Source organism: Solanum lycopersicum, chromosome 7 (assembly GCF_036512215.1).
Source record: "Solanum lycopersicum chromosome 7, SLM_r2.1".
Lineage (NCBI taxonomy): Eukaryota > Viridiplantae > Streptophyta > Magnoliopsida > Solanales > Solanaceae > Solanum > Solanum lycopersicum.
In genome coordinates, this window is record NC_090806.1 from 8,656,557 (window position 1) to 8,680,225 (window position 23,669).

A 23,669-nucleotide genomic window follows, 5' to 3' on the forward strand; every position below is an offset into this window, starting at 1 on the left:
ATATTATGCTTTCAAATACTTCTACAACAATATTTAAAAATCTAGACACACGATAATATACATTCAAGATATAAATATTACACCAATTATTAGAAATGTTTATACACTATTATACAATATTCTCATTCATTTTCTTCTTTGCACTTCGACTAAAATTAATTAAAATTTACTACAAAAAGCTTTAGTTTTATATTTTTAATTCCTAGTAATATTTAAAATCTATTGTCACAATAATCAATACAATTAGCTAACTAGCTAAAAAAATCTAATATCTAAAATTTAACTTAAATCTATTTCAACACATAGTACTTAAGTTTTGAATTCTTCAAAACTCATCAACCTATTATGGTGTCTAATGAAATCGGATCTGGTAGCTACATAATGACAAAGTCTCTATAAAAAAAAAGAAAAGAAAATGGAGAAACGGAGACGATGATGAGATACTACCATAAAAAAATTAAATATTTTTGTTTGATTGGAGAAATTTCATTTAAAATAAGTCAATTGACAGAAATATATTTTGACGTTATATTAACTAAGAACAAACTTAACTAATTCACAAAATTATACCTATATTTTTTTATCTTTCATATTCATCCCCTAATTAATTCATAACATTTTGCTATACGCTACTCCTACTAGACACTTTAGGAAAAGATTAAAATTATAAGTTCATAATTTAAGTTAAAATTATGAAAAAAAAATAAATTAAAATGTAGCTTGACTTAAAAAAATTTGAAGAAAAAATAAATTAATTAAAGACATGGAAAAAAGCAATTATAACAAACAAATTGAGAGAATCCCACACTCTCCCGCCTTCACTGTTATCGATGCATTTCTGTTTATCATTTCTCCTTTCTGTTTAACTCACATTAAATATTGTATTTGGATTTTATCTATCTATACATACATCAGCATTCTGTTTTATATACTGTAGTATATATATATATATATATATATATATATATATATAAGTAAATTAGATCAGATATACATTTTCTTCATCAATCTTGTTGGATCTGGTTTTGTTTTTCAAGATTTTTTTCTGGGTTTTTGAGTTTGCATTGAATTGAGCCAATGCAAATTCATTTGGGGTCTCACAAATTATAAAAAAAAAGATTACTTTTTTGGTGACTTTTTGAAGTTTTTGTGAGTGGAATCTAGTTTTATTTTTCAAGAGTTTTTCTGGGTTTTTGAGTTTGCATTGAATTGCAAGTTCATTTTGGGTCTCATATATGAGAAAAAAGATTACTTTTTTGGTGATTTTTTTGAAGTTTTTGTGAGTGGATTTAGTTTTATTTTTCAAGAATTTTTATGGGTTTTTGAGTTTGCATTGAATTGACCCAATTGCAAATTCATTTGGGGTTTCATGTATTAGAAAAAAGATTACTTTTTTGGTGATTTTTTGAAGTTTTTGTGAGTGGAAATTGTTGAAGGAGAAAAAAGAAGAAGAAGAAGGGATTGTTCAAGAATGGTGGGATCGGAGAAGAAGTCACTTGTCTTTGCTTATTATGTTACTGGTCATGGATTTGGTCATGCCACCCGTGTTATTGAGGTACTTTTGGTCAATTTGTCATGTTATCCTTTGGTAATAGTTTTGAAGTGCAATTGAAAATTTTGTTCTTTTTTTTTTCTTGTAATGTGAGTATATGTATTTTTGGGAATTGGGTGTTTGTTCGTTATCCGTTGAGTAATGGTGGGAAAATATACTTAGCTCAGATTGCTGGCGCTACCTGAACTTTCACCTTGTTGTGGTGAGGGTGCTATTCCTCATTTTTGAAAAAGAAATAAAAATAAAATAAAATAGAGCAATGGCCATAGTGAGTTCAAATTGATTGATCCAATGCTGTCTATGTAGTGAGTTATGATTTCTGAACTTTGAGAGATATTATTGGGAAAATATGAATAAACATGCATGCTTTGGGGCGCTTATTAGCGTAATGTAATTGAATTCATTTTAAGACCACATTTACTAGAAGGTACTATAAAATTTGATTATGTATGGAAAGTTGGATGATGTTTTTGAATTAGTTGAAGACAAAGTCCCTTCCTTTATCACCAGGGAATCTTGGTACAAGTATATGGCCTGATAAAAGAACTTTAACAGGCCATCTACTTGTTAAACTTCCATTGAGACTGTATCTTTAACAGAATTTATAACATTTACAATACTGTTCTGGAGCAGAGATGTCCATAAAATTATTTGAGACATCATGAAATGTGATTGGTGTGGTACTTGTTAAGAATCCAAAACACAAAGGAAGCTCGAAGGGTACCTAGTCATATATGGAGCTCAAGAATCATTTACTAAGAACACATATCTGGTAATGCAAAACCTAAACTTGAACAAGTGGTTGCATCAGAATACACAAAAGCTAAACATAGATGCCAAATTCAGTTCATATTCAATTTTAAAATATTATTCTTATCCATAGGTGTGGCCTGTCTTTCGTTGAGTGGAAGTAACAGTGTTGGGAACCAAGATGAATCATAGTAGAGGCCAAACTAGGTTAATTTATCTTATTTGCCTAAGTCTTGGTAGGCAGAGAGTCCTATGTTACTCAGACTCTTCAAAAATGCCAATTGTGCGTGTCGGATTCGCCAAAAGTGAAGAGTCCGTGCAACTAACGGTAGAGTTACCCAAAGCATAAGCCTTGCAAGAGCATAATATTAAGTTGAATCTATGAGACACTCGGTAAAATTACATATTGCTTGAAAGATCCTCGGCACAAGTACAACAAATTCAGGTACAAAGAAGGAGACAATGAAGAAATTATAGCGGGTAACAAGGAAACCATGCAAAGTCTACTCGAAGAGAGCAAAAATAACAACAAAATAGTGCAACAAATTGAAACACAATAACCAACATACTAGGATAGATTATTGAAAACAACACTAAAAATTATAAATACCAAAAATAATACTACAACTTGTACAATCAACCACCTACCACCCTAAGCAAACCAATACTAAACTACCTACTAACCTTCTACCCTTATACGTGTCCTCTTCACCTTCCTATCTAAGGTCATGGGAAGGTGTGGAGGACAAATAATAATGAATCACCTTGTCTTAGTCTCCTTTGGGAGGAGAAAAATCCTGTGTTGTTCAGATTCTTATTCAAAAATGTCACGGATGCGTGTCTCAGATTCTCCAAAAGTAGTCTATTTTTGGAGAATCCTACACGTGTGCGGTATCAAAAGTGAAGAGTCCCCGCAACTTAGGAAGTTCACTAGGGGTCCTATTTGTTAGGACTGAGAATTTTACTGTGCTAGTGCAGTATTTCGCCCATCTTATCCACTTTGATCTAAAGCCCATCCTTTGCATCGTCAGTATCAAAAAATCCCATCTCAAGTGATCATAAGCCTTCTGGATACCAAGTTCGCATAGAATTCTAGGTTGTTTGCTTCTTTGTCTGGACTCCACACACTTATTTGCTATGAATACTGCATCCATAGTATGGCTTCCTGTTAGGAAGGCCATTTGTTGTCTATCCACTAGGTTGTGGATCACCTTTTTCAGTCTTTTTGCCAAAAGCTTGGCTGTAATCTTGTATACTCAGGCTTATAGGTCTGAAGTCAGTTAGCTCCACTTTTTTAATAATTAATGCTACAAATGTAGCATTGATGCTTCTTTCATAGATTCTGTAGAAATTCTGAATTGCAGCCATCAGTTCAGGTTTGATAGAGTCCCAACATTGACTGAAAAAAGCCATAGAGAATCCATCTGGACCTGGTGCTTTGTCACCTGCACATGATTTGACACTCTGCAGAATCTCCTATTCCTCTATTGGTGCCATTAGCATGTTGTTCTCCTTTGATCCAATCATAGGGCGATTCCTCATTTTTAAGTGCAGTCTCCAGTCTTCTGCTTCTGAATAAAGATTTTCATAAAAGGTAACTCCTCTTGTACCTCCCCATGATTACTCAAAATTTCTCCTCTCACTTTCAGCTTTGAGATTGTGTTCATTCTTCTGTGTGCATTGACAATTCCGCGGAAGAACCCAGTGTTCCTATCCCCCTTCTTTAACCATGTAGCCCTGGACCTTTGTTTCCAAGCAATTTCCTCCCTTTTAGCTATGTCTTCAAACTCCATGATGAGAGCTTATCCGGTTGTTATTTCTTCTGTCTCTGGAGTTCTATGCTCCTGGATGTGTTCTAGTTATGCTAATTGTCCAAGACATTCTGCTTCTGAGCCCCCAAGTTCCCTTGAGCAATCTTAATTCACTCCTTCAGTTTCCCTTTTAGTGCTTTAAGGTTTTACCACCAACACAAAATCTGGTTTCCTGAGCATCTGAAAGACTCCCACCACCTTTTGACTTTCTTGTTGAACCCCTCTGTGGTCACCACCTGCTTTCAAACTTTTATGTATGACCCTGTGGGCCCATTCTCCATATTCTAGCATAATAGGAGAGAGGTCTGAGGTCACTCTATGTAGGTTTTTTTGCCTAATGTTTCTGAAATTTGTTTTCCATTCTTCAGAAAATAGGATTCTATCCTATCTGCTTGTTGTTGTATGGTTGTCCCCTTTTTTCCATGTGTACTTTCTCCCGGATAACTCAATGTCCACCAATTCCATGTCTTCAATGAAGTATGAAATGTCTGTTTGTCTGTCATTCATTTGTTGATTCTGCTGTAGTTTTTCATCTCTGAAGGGTATCTAACTGTGTTGAAGTCTCACAAAGGACCCAAGGTCCCGAGAGTAATCCTCTGGCTGCTCCAATCTCCCACCAAGTTTCTTCCCTCTTCTCTCCATCATTTGGAGCATAAACTCTTGTGATTTGCCAATTGAAATCTTGGAACTTCCCTGTAAAGCTGCAAGTGACAGAGCACATGCCTACTCTGCTATTACCTCTTGTCCCACATTGTGACTATGCCACCTCTAGTCCAATCTTATAGGACTGTTTTTGTGTGCCTCCTTTTTAACTGTTCCTTCTGACATTTTTCGTATTGAAGAATTTTTCCTTGAAGGGTTCAGCGTCGATCCTTCTATATCTCCATTGTAGGCTCTTTTCCCTTAATCATAAGTTTTTCAGGGGCCTCTTGTTTTGGCTAGTTCGCCCTAATCCTTCCATATTGTCTGCTCCCTCTATCGCAATTTATGTGGCACAGTTTGGATTTCTAGAGTTAAACAATTTAATTATGGCTGAATTTGGGCATGGAATCTTTAAGTTCTTTGATATAAAATTTACATATTTGAAAAGTACGTAAAAGGACTATAAGACACAATAATTAGTAATTCAAGATATTTAACTGATATATGTAAAAACAGTCATCAAAGAAAGATTTGTTTGAATTTCGAAATCCGAAAGGTGCCACATAAATTGGGATGGAGGGAGTAGTATAGCACTGCCTTAGTGCCAAAGTTGAACAATGCAACACTAAAACAGATCATTACGGAATGTATCCATTTTTGCTGATGGTATACCTGTCCCATGCAGTTAGATGTTTTTGAGAAGCATTGCTGAGTACTACTACCTGGTTTTACTGTGAACTGCTTAGTTCATCTGCCGCATGAAGTTAGATCTTCTCGAGGAGCATTACTAAGAACTACTAAACAGATTAACCATTTTATTTCACTCTGGTAGAACTGATTCTGCAAACAAAGCCACTGAAGAAAGTTTATGTCATGATTGAATGGGTCTTTTTCTTCATATTCTGCATGCTAGTCAACTCTCAGCTTCCGGAGAAGTCTCTTTCTCTTTTACTTACGGATTCAGTTAATTAACAGTGACTAAGTTTACTTGTTTAGTATCCTGCACATTGTGATAAGGTACACCAGGAATGGCCCGTTCTTCTATTTTATTTGTTTTGTTACACCACACATTTAGATTTATTTTGTGGAACTCTCAAGTTTGCCCACAATGATCATTAATTTACTCATATATCTTACCAATATTCCCTAATTTTAGATTTTGAAATGCAAGGTTGTCCGTAATCTAATTCAAGCAGGACACGAAGTTCATGTGGTTACGGGTGCTCCTGACTATGTTTATACTATTGAGACACAGTCACCTCGGCTTTTTATCCGTAAGGTTTGTCTTTCTTGATAAGTCATCCATAAGGTTAGTCAGGTTAAGGTAACTGATTAGTGTACACAGCAGTTGGATGCTTTTGTTTTTTACAAATCAGGGATTACAAATGCTTGTTCTCAATGAAATCAACTTTATTTATCCCCATAATAATGCATGATTTTCATCCTTTAAAGAAATGTTGTGCAAGATTTCATCCTTTTCTGTCTGATTTTGAACTAATCAACAGAGAGCAGAGCTAAAAAGGGACTTCTATTGGTGTTTTACTCCTGTTGATCTGCTGAACAAATTTTTCCTTTCCAATTACATTATGTGAAAGGATGAATAAGTTTAAGCTTCATGATCTCTGCTTTTACATTTTTCTAGAGAAATAACGGAAAATTGATGTATTGTTATTTAGCAAAATAGGTCAAGTTTTTTTTGTTTTTTTTTAGAATTGGTAACATGTTATCTTCTGTTAGTGGATTGTTTTCAGTGTCCACTGGCAAAGGAAGAATATACTTAAAACATTTTTCTCTAATTTAGAAGTCTGTGGCACTAGCATTCCGACCACCGACCAAAGCATATTGGTATGTACCTTATTTTTCCAAGGATGAGATTTTACTGTTCCAGGTTCTATTGGACTGTGGAGCTGTTCAAGCAGATGCTTTGACAGTTGACCCTCTTGCTTCACTGGAAAAGGTGGGCCACTAGGTCTATGATGAGACAATAGGTTCTAGGGAAGCAGTTACTTATCTGATTTCTATTCATATCAGGCATTTTGATTAAAAGTGCTACTTGTTCTAATTATTTATCCAGTATAACCAGACAGCTGTACTACCCAGGGATTCGATCTTGGCCACAGAAGTTGAATGGTTGAAATCTGTCAAGGCTGACTTAGTGGTAATGTGATCCTTACAAGGCATCTGCTTTTATTTTGTACTGCTAGTTTGAAACCCATTCATCAATGCATTATTAGTACAAGCTAGTTAGACTCTATTTCACCTATATCCAGATGTACTACTTGGTGTTACAGTGCTTTGAAGATTGAACATTTGGCACTTCATTCTGGTGAAGTTTGCTGAAGGGAGCAACACGACTTTAGACGTCTGACTAAAATGAATTGATTGAAAATCTGATAAATGCCTACACTGGAACATGATAAAAAAAAATCATTACTAATATTCAATATTACTTCTTCACCTTGAAAAGTAATAGATTTTAGATAATGAAAAAGAATTTTTGTTAATTCAAAATGGAAGTCACTCTTTATCAAATAGTATCTCTGTTTTTCATTAATCTGAAAGATAGATGATATTTGAAAGGAATATCTCTGTTTAAACTGTAAAATGTAAACAGAATTGTAAATCACAGAAAAACCATTAATGAGAAAAAGCAGCACCTAAGTAGGGCCTGAACTTGCATAACCGGAAGAGTCCAGATTCTGATTAGAGGGGAAGTCTTATAAAGTGGGATCTTTAGTGTTACTAAATGTAGTTGGTGAATTGTCAAGCTCTCTTTTATCTATCAAAAGATGTAAAATGTCTTAGAAACCTTAATGTGATTTTATCTTAGTGGATATACCTCAGAATAGGAACTTGTGAAGTGTAACCAACATGTGCAGCCTACTTTTTGTTGCATTATGTAGCATACATACTCCAACGAGATGGCGTCTTGCACGAGCAATTCATTTTGTTGGCTGCTTTATAAAATAACATGAGGACTCAAAAGCATTACATTTTTGCTTTATACACCTGTTTATAGATGTGAAACCATGGTGAGTGAAGGTGTTAAAAGTGAACACGGTAGACATAAAAGTACATAGAAGGAAATTGTCTCAAAAGACCTACAATCTCTTATTGTGTGTGTTTGTGGGGGGGGGGGGGGGGAGGAGAAGTAGATGTAGTAGATTTAATTGGTTAAGTGTAAAGATTACAGATCTGATAGGAGGTTTTTCCCTTTGGTTTGCTTTTTTGATGATGTAAAGTTCTAAATGCAGCACCAGTTATGGTGTTGAGTTTATATAGAATATACAAACGGTTACCTTTCTCAAAGAAAAAAAAAGAGCTACAATCTCCATGCAGACCTAGCGAAAGATAGAGCAAAACAGAAGATAAATATCTATATATGAGATAGCAACTAGTAGGAATATGTTTGTCATGTAAGTACGTTTATGTTCCTATGCTTTCTAAGAGTTTATTAGTTCTATCAGATATTACCAGTAAAAAGTATGTAGAACTTCTAGTACTTTTTACTTTGTTGTTTTTGATATAATGTTGACCTGAGATGAGTATAAATGAAGAAACATGATTAGTGAGGATTCACATAAGCCATCCCAACTTGCTTGGGCCTGAGGCTTAGTTGTTGCTGTTTTTGTTGTATATAAGGTCTGCCTAGCTGTTGATATATGCTGTTTTCATACTCTGTCAACATGAGTCCAAAATCCTTTTACAGGGCTTATGCTTCTTAATTAAAAAAAGAACTGCACTCCCTTTGTGTGTTGGCCAGTTAATAAGGCTATAAGTTCCTGCCAACTATAATTCAACTAACATTAATCTTTGTCCTTGAGTTTATTTCTGATGTAAAGTGCATAAAATTCTTAATTTTCATTAGTAGATTTCAGATGTAGTTCCTGTTGCATGCCGAGCAGCTGCGGATGCTGGAATTCGTGCAGTTTGCTGCACAAACTTCAGGTAAACACTCGTGATGTTGATGGATGCTGGGATTGTGTGGATATCCTTGCTTATTGTTGTGTTACATGAGTAGGGCAGTTTTTGTCGTAACCTCCAACGTATTTTCTTACGAACTTTTTAATCAGTAGACTGCATTGAAGTTAAGCGATGTCAAGTCGAGGAAGGTGGAATTTAGGCTTTTAAGTAACAGTGATGTATTTCTTTTGAAATTATGAATATTTCTTTCAATTTTTGCCTTGTTTTTGATTGAGGTTTCATAAAAGCTTGTATTCGTAAAATATTGTCAAGTCCGTGCTCATATCTGCTAGAATTTTAGAATTCTCGTCCTCCTGTGTGTCCATGTACAGCATGACCTTAATGTCTATATCTCAGCTACTTAGCATGTATAACTCAGAGAGAGAACAGGGGCACTGGCATGTTGCCTTTGCAATCAATGTTGGATTGAAACATTAATGACTGGATGTGCCTCTACTAGAGTGTCTTGAAGAACTTACTATATTAAGATTACTTATCACATTATCATCTTTTTCGCTGGATGATTAATTTAATGTCACCGAATTAACAAGTTCTTGAGGTGGTTACCTTCATTTTCATGACCAGTTCGTTGTTCACCTGTTCTTGTCTTTTTAACTCTTCCGTTACATCTTTGGATTAACATGTTAGGTGACTTCATAATGGGTTGTGCAAATTTTCAGTAGTTAAGTAATCAACACTAGGAACTTTCCGTGATATATGAGCTCATTCATAATTACTTTTGGAAATTAGAGTACCACTTACACTGTATGTATTTTATGTGGCTGTTGTCTGGAAAGGTGAAAGAAAGGAATAGTGGCTCATCGTCCTTTAGAATTTCTTTTTATGTCCAGGATGCATGACATCATCATATTCTTTTTTGTTTGAAATGCAAAATTACCACCATATAAACAGATAGGAAGCAGTTAATTTATCTCTCTTCATTGTTTGATACTTTGGCAGTTGGGATTTCATCTATGCTGATTATGTCATGTCTGCTGGATATCACAATCGTTCAATAATATGGCAGGTGATTACTAATATTCAATAGATATATTCCACACAAAAGATATGTAGAAGTTATATATTCCACTAGGCAGGTTTTTCCTTCTCATTTCCACCCAAATACTCTGAAAGAGAACTTCCACAAAACGATCAAACTGTTGGGTAGGATATTGAAGGCACTATGTATTTATTCAGCTAAAATATCATGCATTTAGTACTAGCACAGTAATGTCTTAATGTTGTGATTCAAAACTGTTTATTTGGGCTTCAGAAATTCTAATTTGTTATTTCTCATTCTCACATTGCCTCTCTGACATGTGACATCAGAGTCATATTCTACTAATTCGAACAATCAAATGAATATATTCCACCTCTTTGCTCATTTCAAATTGTTGTTGATATTCGCGTTGTCTTTAGATCCATGGTATGCCATGTTTTAGGCATCTAATAACGGAGAAATAGATCTGAATTAAGATTTGTGAAGGTTATAGAGAATGCTGTTTGTGGAATGGTGAACCCAAAAGGGGAAGACAGTGATATTTATTTGGATGGAGAGAGTACATATTAAACTTTACAAAGAATTTTTGAACTTCTATGGACTGCACCTGGTAAATGATGGAATTTAATTAAGGACTTGTATAGGATTTGTTGCTATGCCCCAAACATTTTATCCTATAGAACGGTACTCACTTTGAGTTTATCATATTTAAACACTTGTAGAACAATCTATTTAAGTATCTTTTTCTACACTCTTGAATCCCCCCTGCCCTAATATCCTGCTTAAAAGAAAGCGACCATTTTCTGTTTATCCGTGTACATTACAAGGGTTATTTTCATAGTAGTACATATTCTTATGTGATGCTTCTAATCCTTGCTTTCATCTGACCTCCATGGGAAAATCCAACATCAATGGGACCGATGAATGATGTTAATCTAGATAGCGGAGGATTATTCTCACTGTGAGTTTGTAATTCGTCTACCAGGATACTGCCCAAGTATGTAATTTCCATTTCTCAACTATTTTATGCAGATTGATTTTACCTGGTTTCTCCCATTTCAGTTTTTCTTTGGTTCTGGAGTCAATATTGAACATTCATGTACTACATTTGCATAGATGTACTGTTCTTAGTATATTAATTTTTGTTACTTTTCCTATTTCTCATAGTTCTATTTTGCTTGTTTGTTAAAACCAATATTCCTTGCAGTGCCTGCTTTCAGGGATGTAATTGATGTTCCCCTTGTTGTGAGAAGGTTGCACAAAACTCGGGAAAAGGTGACTGACAATCCCAACTCACCTTCTTGACATGTGCCTAATTTTTCATGTGATTAATATTTTCTTATGATACAGGTTCGGGAAGAACTTGGAATACTAGACAGCCAGAAAGTGCTCATTTATAATTTTGGTGGACAGGTAAATGTCTCATTTTAAGGTATTACTAAATGTGTTTGATATATTTCTTGCCAGAGACTAGTCTTCTCAAATTTCTCAACCTATCAACTCAAGCTTTATTTTTCTACTGGTGAATACTTGTGAAGATAGGTTTTGAGACGTTGAGTTATAGTTCATGCATTGGGTTTTGCTGTCATTTCATGAACAGGCAGTGGTGGTGTAGTTTAGTTAATCTTCCTAGATATTGTGGGAATAAAGTGATTGGATTATAAGCTGTTTCTATCAAAGAAAACGTACCTGGAGGTTCAGTAAATATCAAAGGTACTTTAGTAGACCAAGCATCACATTTCTTATGCACTTGATAACAAGTGTTATATACTATTTCACATGCAGCCTGCTGGATGGAAGCTGAAAAAGGAATATCTGCCTGAAGGATGGATATGCTTGGTTAGTTATTGTAATCCTCTGTTAAATTTCTGCTTTGCTCATTGTAGTTGCTTTTGAAATCTACTAGACCTTCATGCAAAAATATGGTCTGTGTTGCTGGTAAAGGTCTGTGGCGCTTCTGAAGATCAGGAGATCCCTTCCAACTTCATAAAACTTCCGAAAGACTTTTACACTCCTGATGCTATTGCAGCTTCAGACGTCTTGCTTGGTAGGGAATACTAAAGCTCTGTAAGATTGAAAATATAATCCTTAGTGTATGACTACGTTGCATATCAATCATGTACTTTCTTTCAGGTAAAATTGGGTATGGCACAACAAGTGAAGCCTTGGCATACAAGGTGCCACTTATCTTTGTACGCAGAGATTACTTTAATGAGGAACCATTTCTGAGAAATATGATTGAGGTACTTGGCATTGGCTATTGTTTGTAATTGATATATACCGTTGATTTACTCAAAATACAATTATAAAGCACATGTGTGGGTATACAATGCAGCATTACCAAGCTGGTGTAGAGATGATCCGGAGGGATTTGCTCAATGGATGCTGGGCTCCTTATATTGAACGTGCTATTACACTGAAACCATGCTATGATGGAGGAGTCAATGGTGGAGAGGTATCTTTGCTGTCTCTTTTATGTTTATTCTCAATACACAGGGTACCCTAAGTAAACAACTCTTTTGGACTATAGTTAGTGAACATTGACAAAAAACAACTTGAATAACTCATTTTATGGACAACCAAAAGCAAGCTTTCAATAAATGTTGGATTCATAAAGACAAACTTAATTACAAGAATCTAGTATCCACCTACTCTTTCACCAATGGATATAGTCACTAAAGCAACTACTGTTTACCTATGAACTTAAAGAAGAATTGATAACAGTTTTGTTTAATTGCATACATGGAGCTCAGAAGCCATAACATGCTAATGATTGATAATCATTAGGCTCAAACGTAGCACGGCAAGCAACTAGCAAGAAAATGCTTGTGAACCTCCTCTTTGAAGTCTCAGAAGCTCGTAAAGAGCAAATAGTTTGATAGTTATAGTCTTTTGCATTGTCTCCTAGAAGTTGCAGTGGGATGAATTGCTTACACAGAGATTATTGAATTCGACTGATATTCAAATAGCATACTGTTTTGATTGTAGAGTATCTATTTTTATCCACTAAAGTTTCCTTTTTCCCAATGGAGTTGTTCAAATCTAAGAAGGTATTAAGTAATAATGTTATGTTTTATTTCATCCGTCTTCATCTATTTCTGTATGGATCTTCAGGTGGCTTCTAGAATACTTCAAGATACAGCTACCGGAAAACATCACAGTTCACATGGGGTATGATTCTCCAAAATTTGGGTTCCTTTGTATTAGTTATAAGATATGCTCAGTGTTTGTTTGCCAATAATGATATCATTTTTTATTTGAACCACAGTAGCGAGCAGAAGTTTTACCTTCCCCCCTATAAATGAATTTTCGTGTCTGCTGATCATGCTTTAACTTAAGGAATTGCTTCTGAAATTCAAGATCTCACATTCTTCAGTGTCAACAGAATTGATGTTGGACATTTGTTGACAAAAAAGGAATAACCTAGTGATAATGACATCCACCTCCAATTATTAGATTGCTGTTTGTTGAATTGGAGATAGAGGAAAAGGCTTTTTTGTATTTCAATGTGTCCTGACATCCATGAGGAGTATTTATACAAGTGATTCTTAACTAATTAAGGAAAGATAATCAATTACAATAAGAATATATATTTTATTTTGATAATTATGCAAGGATTAGGAAATATAAAGTATCCTAAAATAACTCTCTTAATTAATTAACACAATCAACACTCCCCTCAAGTTGGAGCAAAGATGTCGCACATGCCCAATTTGCAAACCCAAGTGTGAAAAGTCCTTTTGAGGCCTATTTGTAAACACACCTGCTAGCCGTTTTTTCTGATGGTAGATGAAGCAAACTCAAGGTGGTCACCAGTAACTTTCTCTTTGATGGATTCCCAATTAATTTATTTGTTTTGGTCTTTCATGTTAATATGATTCTGAGTTCTATTTATACAAGTGAATCCTATCTAGTTAAGAAAAGATAATCAATTACTATGAAAGGAAATATTGTATTTGTAAAAACATGCTAGGAAAATGAAAAAAAAAAGTCTCCTAACATCACGCTATTTATTTAACACAATCAACAGGGGTTCGAGTCATAAACATAGCAATGGTGAAAAAGGGCCACTGTTTGGCTCCTAGCAGGGTTTTTTTTGGTTTTATTATATCAAAAAGATGATGTTGGGCTAGTTCCGGCATATATGAACCTCTGCGGTTTTGCTTAATATGTTATTGAAGTTCAAAGAATTATGTTAATTTTACTAAGTAAGATCAGCTCTCTATCATGTGATAAATTAGCAAACATAGTACGTGTGGAAAGATATAGTGAACTGGATGATAAATCGCGGGGGCTGACATTAGATCCCTTCAGTGGATAGAACCAGAATATTCCACCAAAACTGCATATTACAATATCTTTTGCCCTTCTGATAATTTGCAATTATTGCCTTCGTTGCAGCTTAGTGGAGCGCGTAGGCTGCGAGATGCTATCGTCCTTGGCTATCAGCTTCAAAGAATTACTGGGAAAGATATTGCTATTCCTGAATGGTATTCACTTGCGCAAAATGAACTTAGGTCACGCACTCAATTGGCAAATAAGGAAGTTCTCGATATTGGCAGTCTTACGAGACAGTAAATTTTTTAACTCCTATTTATTTGTCTTTTATGTCAAGTTAATTGGTCTAATATGTTTCCTAAAGAAACTTCTACGCATATTTCTTATCAAATGTTCATCTACATTACTTTGCAGAAGTGATTACTTTACGATTCTTCATGGAGATCATCAAGGGCTCCCGGACACACTTGGTTTCTTGAAGAGCTTGGCTGAAATGGAGTCCTCAGGTCGTCCTCAAAATAATAACAAGCTCCAAACACGCGACCATCTGGCTGCTTCTGCAATGTTCAATTGGGAGGTATGTCTCATTCACTGTAAATATATTCTTGCATAGATTTTTCAGATTTTTATGAGCTGTCCAGTTTATAATGTGGTAATAATATAAGAATCATTAGAAGGAAATCTTCACAGGATCAACATTTTGAATTAAATCAACAAGATATGGGGAAAGTTTTCAAGTGTGCATCAATATGAATGTAGGGGTTCATTACTTCTGTTATTGATTCAGGCTTATTTGCCAGAGTCTTTCTTGCTAATTTTAGTGTCTTCCAGTGAAAAATTGACATGGAAATTTTGATAGGTATCTTGGAATTCTTAGGATTATCATTGCAGGATATTTAGCTCATAAATGTACTTTTGTAAACGCGTAAACAAACTCTAGAAGGCTTGCAAACTTTCCAGGTTCAGGCTTGTCTTTAAGGAAATGTGTGCAGCTTATAGCCCTGATCAGTTAGAACCTTGAATATGGGATATCAATGTTTATCTTTTAGGGGTCTGTATCACCAATGATATTTCAAATTGAGAGCCTAGATTCTAGATTTCTCTTTGTTCTTGTCGTGCAGGAAGAAATATTTGTTTCAAGAGCACCCGGAAGATTGGACGTAATGGGAGGAATTGCTGACTATTCTGGTAGTTTAGTACTACAAGTAAAGTTCCTTTTTCCTTTTTATATTTTCCTTATTTATGCTTTTCATGCTAGTCTTATGTTGTGACTTGTTGAATGCATTTGTCACCTCGTATAAAAGTTCAAACTCTACCCTTGTATACTTGAATGTCTTCACCTACTCCTCACCAGTGAGTTCTGTTATATTTTCTTGCTTAAGGTGGTCATATTTACAAGTGATGTTCACCAGAGCTAGAGTCTTCTGACTCACTTGTAAAGTGTGTGTTTACCTCTTCTTTTTCAATAACGATGCCACGTTGGTGTCAGGCCACTTGCACTGGGGCCGCTTATCATATGAATTGGGCAGATAATTTCAATTAGCTGTTTGGCCCAACGGATATTGGATTTCAAATTTAATAATCCGCTAGCCAACCTATAAAATATCAGTTGGTTCTATTACGGATTAGCACTTGTCGGGCGGTTGTCTAACGGTGTATCGGCCAACCTTTACCTTTTTTTCCTCCATGAACGCACCTTAAAAGATAACTTCTTTTTCCCTATTTTAGATGAGTTAAAGAGGAAATACATAATTACCCCATCAAACTTGTACCCTTTTTTGAAGTAGACATCTAAAGTTTGTGGGGATCCTATTACCCCATTCAACTATTTCCAACAATTTTAAATACATAATATTTTGCAATATTCGCACTCTCATAATATGTGTGTGTGTTTCACCCCCCAAATAAAATAATGTTTTTTTATTTTTCTTACTTGTTTAATAGCGGGTCGGGTAAAACCCTGACCCACTCACATTTTAACCCATAAATATTTTTAAGAAAGAATCATGTTCATCCTTTTCAATTTCTTTTCCCAATTCTTTGGCTTTACTTCACTTCAAAAGATAATTTTTTTGAATATCCTTGTAAATATATATTTATGTAAGTTTTGTGTGCTATTTTTTAGTTTAGTGTTTGATTTCAAATTTTCTCCCAAAAATTAGTTTAATCTTTTTTAGCTTTGTGGGTATTTCGAAATCAAGACTAGATTTGAGTTCTATATTAGCTTTGTGGGTATTTCGACATCAAGACTAGATTTGAGTTCTATAAGTGAATTTCACATTTTGAATTTGTACGAGTAGATTCTTTGATACTTTTGTTCTTGAAAAACTATGTGAATGTAAATGGGTTAAAATTTCTTTGTTGAAAGGTAATTAAGTGCAAAACTGACCAAGTATTATGTCGTTAAGTAGATTTTTCCAATAAAAGGCCTTAAGATGGATTGCTAGAACTTGATGATAGAGAATATAGTAAAGAAATTCGCTTTGCGTAGTAAAGAACCAACTTTTGCTGTTGAGAAAAGCTCTCAACAGCCATTAATGGTGATTTGGGGAAGAAGAAACATGGGTCTTCACTTTGGTTTAACAATGCCATATGTAAGTTTTCCATTGGTTTGGGGCTGCAAGTTTACCCTTTCACGCGCTTTTCTAGTGTGAAATTACAATTGCTGTGAAAATGGGTCAAAATGGTGTATTTATTGTGGATCTGGATTGTTTCGTGGGTGATAGGACCCTCGTAAACTTAAGGTGTCTACTTGAAGAAAAGGTATAAGTTCAATGGGGTAATTATGTATTTTTATGAAATTCTTCTATATTACAAAAATTATAGATTAATAGTAATGTAACAGTTAATAACAGAAAAGTAAATAAATTTTCAAGTTTTTGGCTTTATGGCCTTAGGACTAATGATATATAATTATATGTTACGAAAAAATATTAGATGATGTTAATATACCTAAGTTAAAAGTGTTAGTATGGTAATTCTTAAACGATTTATCCATTAGGAAATTGAATAATCCACCCCCACACCGATAAGCCGTTATTTATATTTCTATCCGTTCACCAACCATTTATTCGATAACCCAATACCAATAAGCCAATTTTGCAGTTGGCTTATCAGTTACAGTTGGGTTTTGTACACCTGTAACTTGCACACACCTAGACTATTCCACTGAGTATTAAGTGTTTTTACCTCATATAAAAATGTGCTCGATAGAGGGGGGACTCGCTCTGTCCCAATTTATGACACACTTCTTTTTTAATTTGTCTTTCTATATTTTATTATAACTTCCAAGATTCCTATTTTCTTAATTAGAGGATTTATAGGTACACAAATGTCCAAGGCTTGTTTTAGATCACAAGTTTTTAAAAGTCGTTTCTTTTTCAATTTAAACTCCATGCAAAGTTAAACGGTGACACATGTGTTGGAACTGAGGGAGTACTTCTTAGGAATTGTCATCATGTAATCATTGTTGTCTATTTACGGTATGTTGTCATAATTTTCTTCTATAGATGCCTACCAGAGAGTCATGCCATGTCGCAATTCAGAGAAACCATCCAAGCAAGCACAAATTGTGGAAACATGCTCAGGCAAGGCAGCCCAAGGAAGGACCAACTGCTGTTCTTCAAATTGTATGTATTATCAATTCTTTCAATATTCTCATGGCATGTGATCAATCACATTTTTGGTATGCTCTGTCATGTTTTCTTTAGTATTTTGTCTTGGCTTCTTCACTCCGTTGTATTCTATTTTTCCGATCTGCTTTGAAATGCTTCTATTTGAGCCAAGGGTCTATTAAAAACAACCTCTCTACCTCCCAATGCCCTTCCCAGACACCACTAGTGGGATTACACTGGGTATGTTGTTGTATATGATCTATCGAATTATCAGGAGAACACAACCATTCTAATTCCTAAATTGATGGTTTTAAATGCTGTGGGTGCACTTGCTAGTCAATTTTCTGTTAAATAATTGCAAAATCATAGGTTTGTCATCAGGAACCAGCAAGTTGTTATTCTCAGGTGTAAAGTTTGAAAGTAGTTTTACATTTTGGCCATTAAGAAATAATTTTCATTCAAGCATGATATTGAATTAGTACTTCCTATGCTTAATGCCTCCCAATCTCTTTGCAGCCTAGAAGTAAGACCAGTTGTCACATTTGTTCACCAGTTGGCAATTGGTATGATTATTGTGTTGTAATGCTATATGTTCCTCAGATATGGCATGTTTTAAGATAGGGATCTAAGTAGCTTGGGTGTGGACTATTACAATGACTCAGGCTATACTACTTGCAATTTTTGGCATGCATCTGACATACCTCACAGGTACTGCAACAAGGTGTATCAAGGGAAATAGGTATGGTAAAATAGGACATAGACATTTTACCTTACATACGTATTTGAGAAGTGAAAATTATTCTGTTCAATAATGTAGATATCTGAGACAAAGACTCTAGCAAATTAATCATTTTGACTTGCTAGTGTTTTAAGCTCTATTGTCATTCGTGGAACTTTTGACACCATCGTAGTTGCCAGCTCTAATTTTCTATTTTGCTCATAGGAGCTTGTGGCTTACTTTTGATGAATTCAAATCCAGGTATCACTTGGCTCAGAATTAGGTAATCGTGGACCAACTTTTGATATGGACCTTTCTGATTTTGTGGAGGATGGACGGCCAATTACATATGAGAAAGCATACAATTATTTTGCCCGAGACCCAGCCCAGAAGTGAGTGAACTCTTGTATATTAGTTCTCTTACTTTTAATAGGATTCCGCCACTTTGTAACCATGAAGCATCCTCTGCAGGTGGGCAGCGTATGTTGCTGGGACAATTCTGGTACTGATGACTGAATTAGGCATCCGTTTTGAGGATAGCATTAGCATTCTGGTAAGCCTTTCCGGTGTTCATACCTTTCGCAAGTTTTTCTGCTTAAATTTTCTATAAATTGCTCTTATCTTATGGATGAACCTAAGAAGGTTGACCAATTGTTAAAGTCAATGAGAATCTTCCCACCCAAGAAGAAATGTTGATGAGTTAAATTAGAAATTCACTACGCCATGTAAGCCACTCAGAATATGCAAACAAAATAAGAACAGCCGAATGTGAAGCAAATTCCTGTTATCTGAACAGAGTGACCTTTTTGTACAAAACCAACAACTTTCCAAATTACAGTTACTATAATGAGTTTACAGACATGTGATACATCATTGTATCAGCATAGACAGACATTCCGAATTGGCCCATTTTCTGTTTCTTTCACAAGTTAAATGGATGTAGCAATTACCTTTTCTGTTTGAATATTTCGTTAGTGTCAAATTAGGCTTTGGGGTTAACACACACCCCAAAAGACAGCTCAAAGGAAGGAGGATTTCCGAAGCCTTATAAGGAGCCTAGGTTCTTTTCCTTCATCGATGTGGGGTTCATTTCATTCATCACACCCCATCTTGCCCAGATCCGAACATTCTTTATCCGGGTTCCACTGTATGGTTTGTTGCGTGCACAATCAAGGACTGGGGGTATTTCACCCTCCATGATTGTTTGGAACCCTGGTAGCGCAGATTGGATTGAGCCTGAATTTGCTACCATTTAAGAAATGGATTTTAGGCCTAATTCAACCTCAAAAATTAGCTCATGAGGAGAGGAATGTAAGAAAGCGAAACTCAAAAGGCAGAATATAACGTGGTGATGAATGAAATGAATCCCACATCGATGAAGGACGAGACTTTGCGCTCCTTACAATGTTTGGGCAATCATCCTCCCTTTGAGCTAACTTTTGGGGTGTATGATACGCCCAAAACCTAATTTTCTATGGTATTAGAACAGAACTCATCCCAATTATTGTTTTTTCCCTTTCCTTATAGCTATGAATAGACTTGATGCTCTTTTGTGAATGAAACATCTTAGTTCATAAAAAAAAAAAACTCATCTCAGTTACTGGGTATCGATGTTAAGCCCCCAAGTTAAATTGTCCTCACACTAGATGTCGTGCCGTGGGTGTGACATGGGGTATTGAAGAGTCCCCCGTCAGATGAAAATGGGATGGGTGGTCTCCTTATATGAACTTGGCAATCCTCCCCTCAAGCTTTTGGGGTTGAGTTAGGCGCATAATCCATTTCTTTACAATTAGGCTGATGTAGTTTGTTAAAAAAGGATCTTGTACCTAACTCAACTCAAAAAGTTAGCTCTCGAGGTGCCCAAAGCCATATATGAAGACCAATTACCCATCCCACAACCAATGTGGGAATTTTAACGCCCCACACACCTAGGACTGGACATATGGAGCATACGTAATATAACACGGAAGCGCCAATATTAGGCAAACCAAGAATCGAGATTGGTCTAGCTATGATACCATGTGAGAAACGAGGAATTGAGAGAAAACTCTGTACATTATTCCCTCAACTAATGGGGTTAAACAGTACCGTACATGTCCTAAGAAAGGAAAGGCAATCAACCTTGTTACTTGATTACAGAGAATAAACCACTCTAATTGATCTTTAGTGATATTCATAATATTTACAAGATTGTATACGTAGTTTATTTTAGTGATATTCGTAATATTTACAAGATTGTATACATAGTTTATTTTAACACTTAAGTTTATGTCTGTCATAAATTAATAAGAGGGTCTTTTCGTACAAAAACAGTGTCCTCTTTCCTTCTTTTGCTTGTTTCACCTCACCAAGCTTGTTATTTTGACCTGATTACAGGTAAGTTCTGGTGTTCCTGAGGGCAAAGGTGTATCTTCTTCTGCTGCTATAGAAGTGGCCAGCATGACTGCTGTTGCTGCTGCTCATGGTACAACATTATCTGCAGAATACACTCCTTTATTACAAAAAAACAAATAATTTCCCTTATAATTCCGAGAGTATCCATTATCACAAATACACAAATGTCAATGACATAGCTTGATGATTTTTCAGTAGTCACTTTAGGGATTTTGATGATCTCTGTCTCCTACATATTCTATTCATATTTGTTTTGCATTCGTATTTATGGAAATTCATTTAGATCTAATGCTTAAATTTGAAGAACGGCCAGGCGATTAGAAAAATTCGTCCATTCATTGTTCATGTTCCAAATATATGTGGAAAATCCCAAATTTGGAAGATCTGGCTGATTTGAAAGGAACAATTAACAGTTTCTGGATTTCCTTTTATGTTAAATGAAGACTGAATTGCACAACTGTTCATTTTGCAGGATTGAACATTGACCCCAGACATCTGGCTCTGCTTTGCCAAAAGGCACGTACTTCTCTCTTTTTGTCCTTCCATATTCTTTTCTCTGTTTCTTGTGGTAAAACCTCCTTTTCCATGCTCAAGCTTTGTTCTCTTCAATAGGTGGAGAATCATATTGTTGGAGCTCCTTGCGGAGTGATGGATCAGATGGCCTCTGCATGTGGAGAGGCCAACAAGCTTCTTGCTATGGTGTGTCAGGTATGCAGCAAATTTTTGTGCGATGTGTTTACATTGTTAATAGGACCAACCGTGAGATCAGAATAGCACTCACTTTTTCTTTTTAGCCTGCTGAGGTTCTAGGACTTGTTGACATACCACCCACCATTCGATTTTGGGGAATTGATTCTGGAATACGACACAGGTAAAACTTCCCAATGGATATTTTCCCATAACCTTCTCTATCTCCGTCAAGTTTGTTTTTAATCTAAAGTAAGACATTACTGTCTGTTCATGTCATGTTTGAAAGCTCTGGTCAAATTTATTTAAGCAAGTTCTTAAAAATAATAATAATAAAACAAAATAAAGGAAGATTAACTCGAGAGCATTTCTCATGGAGCTGATCAAGAATGATTTTGCCTTTTTTTTTTCCAAGTCTGGAGGAAGAACCAATTCAGTTCCTCCGCCTAAGGACCAACTGATTTTAACCAAATTAAGATCTATGTTTTGGCCTTATGTTCTCATTCTTTCCTGATTCCTAGTACTTACGAGAGTTTGTTGCAGTGTTGGTGGTTCAGACTACAAATCTGTTAGGGTTGGTGCATTTATGGGTAAGAAAATAATAAAGTCCTCTGCGTCTGTGGAGTTGTGCTCCTCCTTGTCAAACATTTCCACTCAGCAAATCAACAAGTCCAACCCTGACGATGCTGATGAAGATGGAAAGAATCTGCTTGAAACAGAGGCTTCTCTGGATTACCTTTGCAACCTCTCAGCTCATAGGTTTGTTTATCCATATAGTTTGTCGTTCTCTCGTTTTTTCTCCTTTTTTTCCCTTGCTATGTGTAATATATCTTATAATTTCAGATATGAGGCATCTTATGCAACTAGACTTCCAGAGTCTTTATCTGGACAAGAATTTGTGGAGAAGTATCTTGATCATGATGATTCTGTAACTACAATTGACAAAGAACGCAATTATGCTGTGAGAGCACCCACTAGGCATCCCATCTATGAAAATTTCCGAGTCAAGGTCCACAATTTGAAGTTTCTTTTCAAATCATTTCTGTCTGAATAATGTTTTTATCTCCTGAAGATCTCTCGTATTCATAACGAACAATTGACTGACATGTGTATCAATTACTATCAGGCTTTCAAAGTATTATTATCAGCTACACCTTCCAATTATCAACTATCTGCTCTTGGAGAGTTAATGTATCAGGTACATGATTTGATTCATGTCTTTGTTTTTGTTCAAGAGCAGATTCTTTTATGATTTCTCTCTACCCTTTAAAGGTTTCTGACCAAGTGCTTCTCATACTGCAGTGCCATCTCAGCTACAGTGCTTGTGGTCTTGCGTCAAATGGGACAGATAGGCTGGTTAACTTGGTACAAGAAATGCAGCACTCTAAATCATCAGAATCTGAAGGTGGGACTTTATTTGGGGCAAAGATAACAGGTGGAGGTTCTGGTGGAACTGTTTGTGTTATCGGGAGGAACTGTTTAAGAAGCAACCAACAACTTGTTGAGGTAGATACAGTTTGTGTTTGTGTAGTTACGCCATTCATGTCTTTTCTGTTTAAGTAGCAAGATCTTCTAACTGTCGCGTTTCTATCTGCAGATTCAGCAAAGATACAAAACTGCCACTGGATTCTCACCATATGTGTTTGAAGGTTCTTCACCTGGAGCTGCAAAATTTGGTCACCTCCAAATACGCCTTCTAAAGAGTAGACAGACTTGAAGGCAAAGTGTAGGAGTCCTAGCAGTGGAAACGTTTGCGTGACACAAAGCATTGAGCTCAATGTATCAATGAATTTTCATTAATATTTGCTTAGACATTGATCATAAAGTATGTTTATGCAACAACTCAATCTTATTATAATTTGATCAAGTATGGCTTTTTGCCTCTTTTCTAGTTTCTCTTTAACCTTTTGATTAGTCTATTCAGCTTCTTTAAGGATAACATAAGAAAGAGCCAAAGGATCAAATTAAGTGAAACTAAAGTCTCAGTTCAGCTACTGAAATTTACTTTAGAGATTTTCCATTAAAAGATTGAAGGAAAACCAGAGAACATTTTGAACAACTATACATTCCAACACTACATACATATTTCAAGGATTTTAATTTTACAGTGAAAATACTCTTAAGAAACTTTTCATGCAAAGGAAACAAGAAAATTTAAGTACTCTTGTAGTATGCATCTAGTGCTTCTATGGTTACCTAAGCTTGACCAGTTCTCTCCCCTTGTAACACGAGCTACCATACTTGGACCGGTGAGGTGATG

At 35.5% G+C, this 23,669-nt stretch overlaps 1 protein-coding gene across 3 annotated transcripts; it reads left to right on the top strand.

The window, feature by feature from the left end:
• The first annotated feature begins 779 nt into the window (after nt 1-779).
• On the top strand, nt 780-23,303 carry LOC101256102 (L-arabinokinase-like). 3 transcript variants are annotated; one of them, XM_004242837.5, is made up of 29 exons: nt 780-1,555; nt 5,927-6,034; nt 6,644-6,712; nt 6,830-6,913; nt 8,627-8,703; nt 9,679-9,745; nt 10,658-10,715; nt 10,926-10,993; nt 11,069-11,131; nt 11,504-11,557; nt 11,663-11,765; nt 11,852-11,961; nt 12,054-12,173; nt 12,833-12,889; nt 14,120-14,292; nt 14,411-14,573; nt 15,118-15,201; nt 17,506-17,625; nt 18,590-18,720; nt 18,800-18,881; nt 20,705-20,792; nt 21,195-21,238; nt 21,335-21,430; nt 21,517-21,593; nt 21,953-22,168; nt 22,253-22,418; nt 22,536-22,607; nt 22,712-22,915; nt 23,007-23,303. In XM_004242837.5, exons 1-29 carry the CDS (start codon nt 1,472-1,474, stop codon nt 23,124-23,126), a joined length of 2,958 nt encoding a protein of 985 aa, XP_004242885.1. In that variant the 5' UTR covers nt 780-1,471; the 3' UTR covers nt 23,127-23,303. The 3 variants fall into 3 exon arrangements, with proteins under 3 accessions (XP_004242885.1, XP_010323378.1, XP_019070358.1); XM_010325076.4 differs by having other exon boundaries at nt 1,055-1,555; nt 8,634-8,703; XM_019214813.3 differs by having other exon boundaries at nt 1,327-1,555; nt 5,912-6,034.
• The last annotated feature ends 366 nt before the right edge of the window (nt 23,304-23,669 follow it).

Coding starts and splice junctions, on each gene's coding strand:
- LOC101256102 (XM_019214813.3), top strand. CDS start 1,472: ATGGTGGGATCGGAGAAGAAGTCACTTGTCTTTGCTTATTATGTTACT. Junction 14,574..15,117: donor CTGCAATGTTCAATTGGGAG/GTATGTCTCATT, acceptor CTTGTCGTGCAG/GAAGAAATATTTGTTTCAAG. Junction 22,608..22,711: donor TTGGAGAGTTAATGTATCAG/GTACATGATTTG, acceptor CTCATACTGCAG/TGCCATCTCAGCTACAGTGC.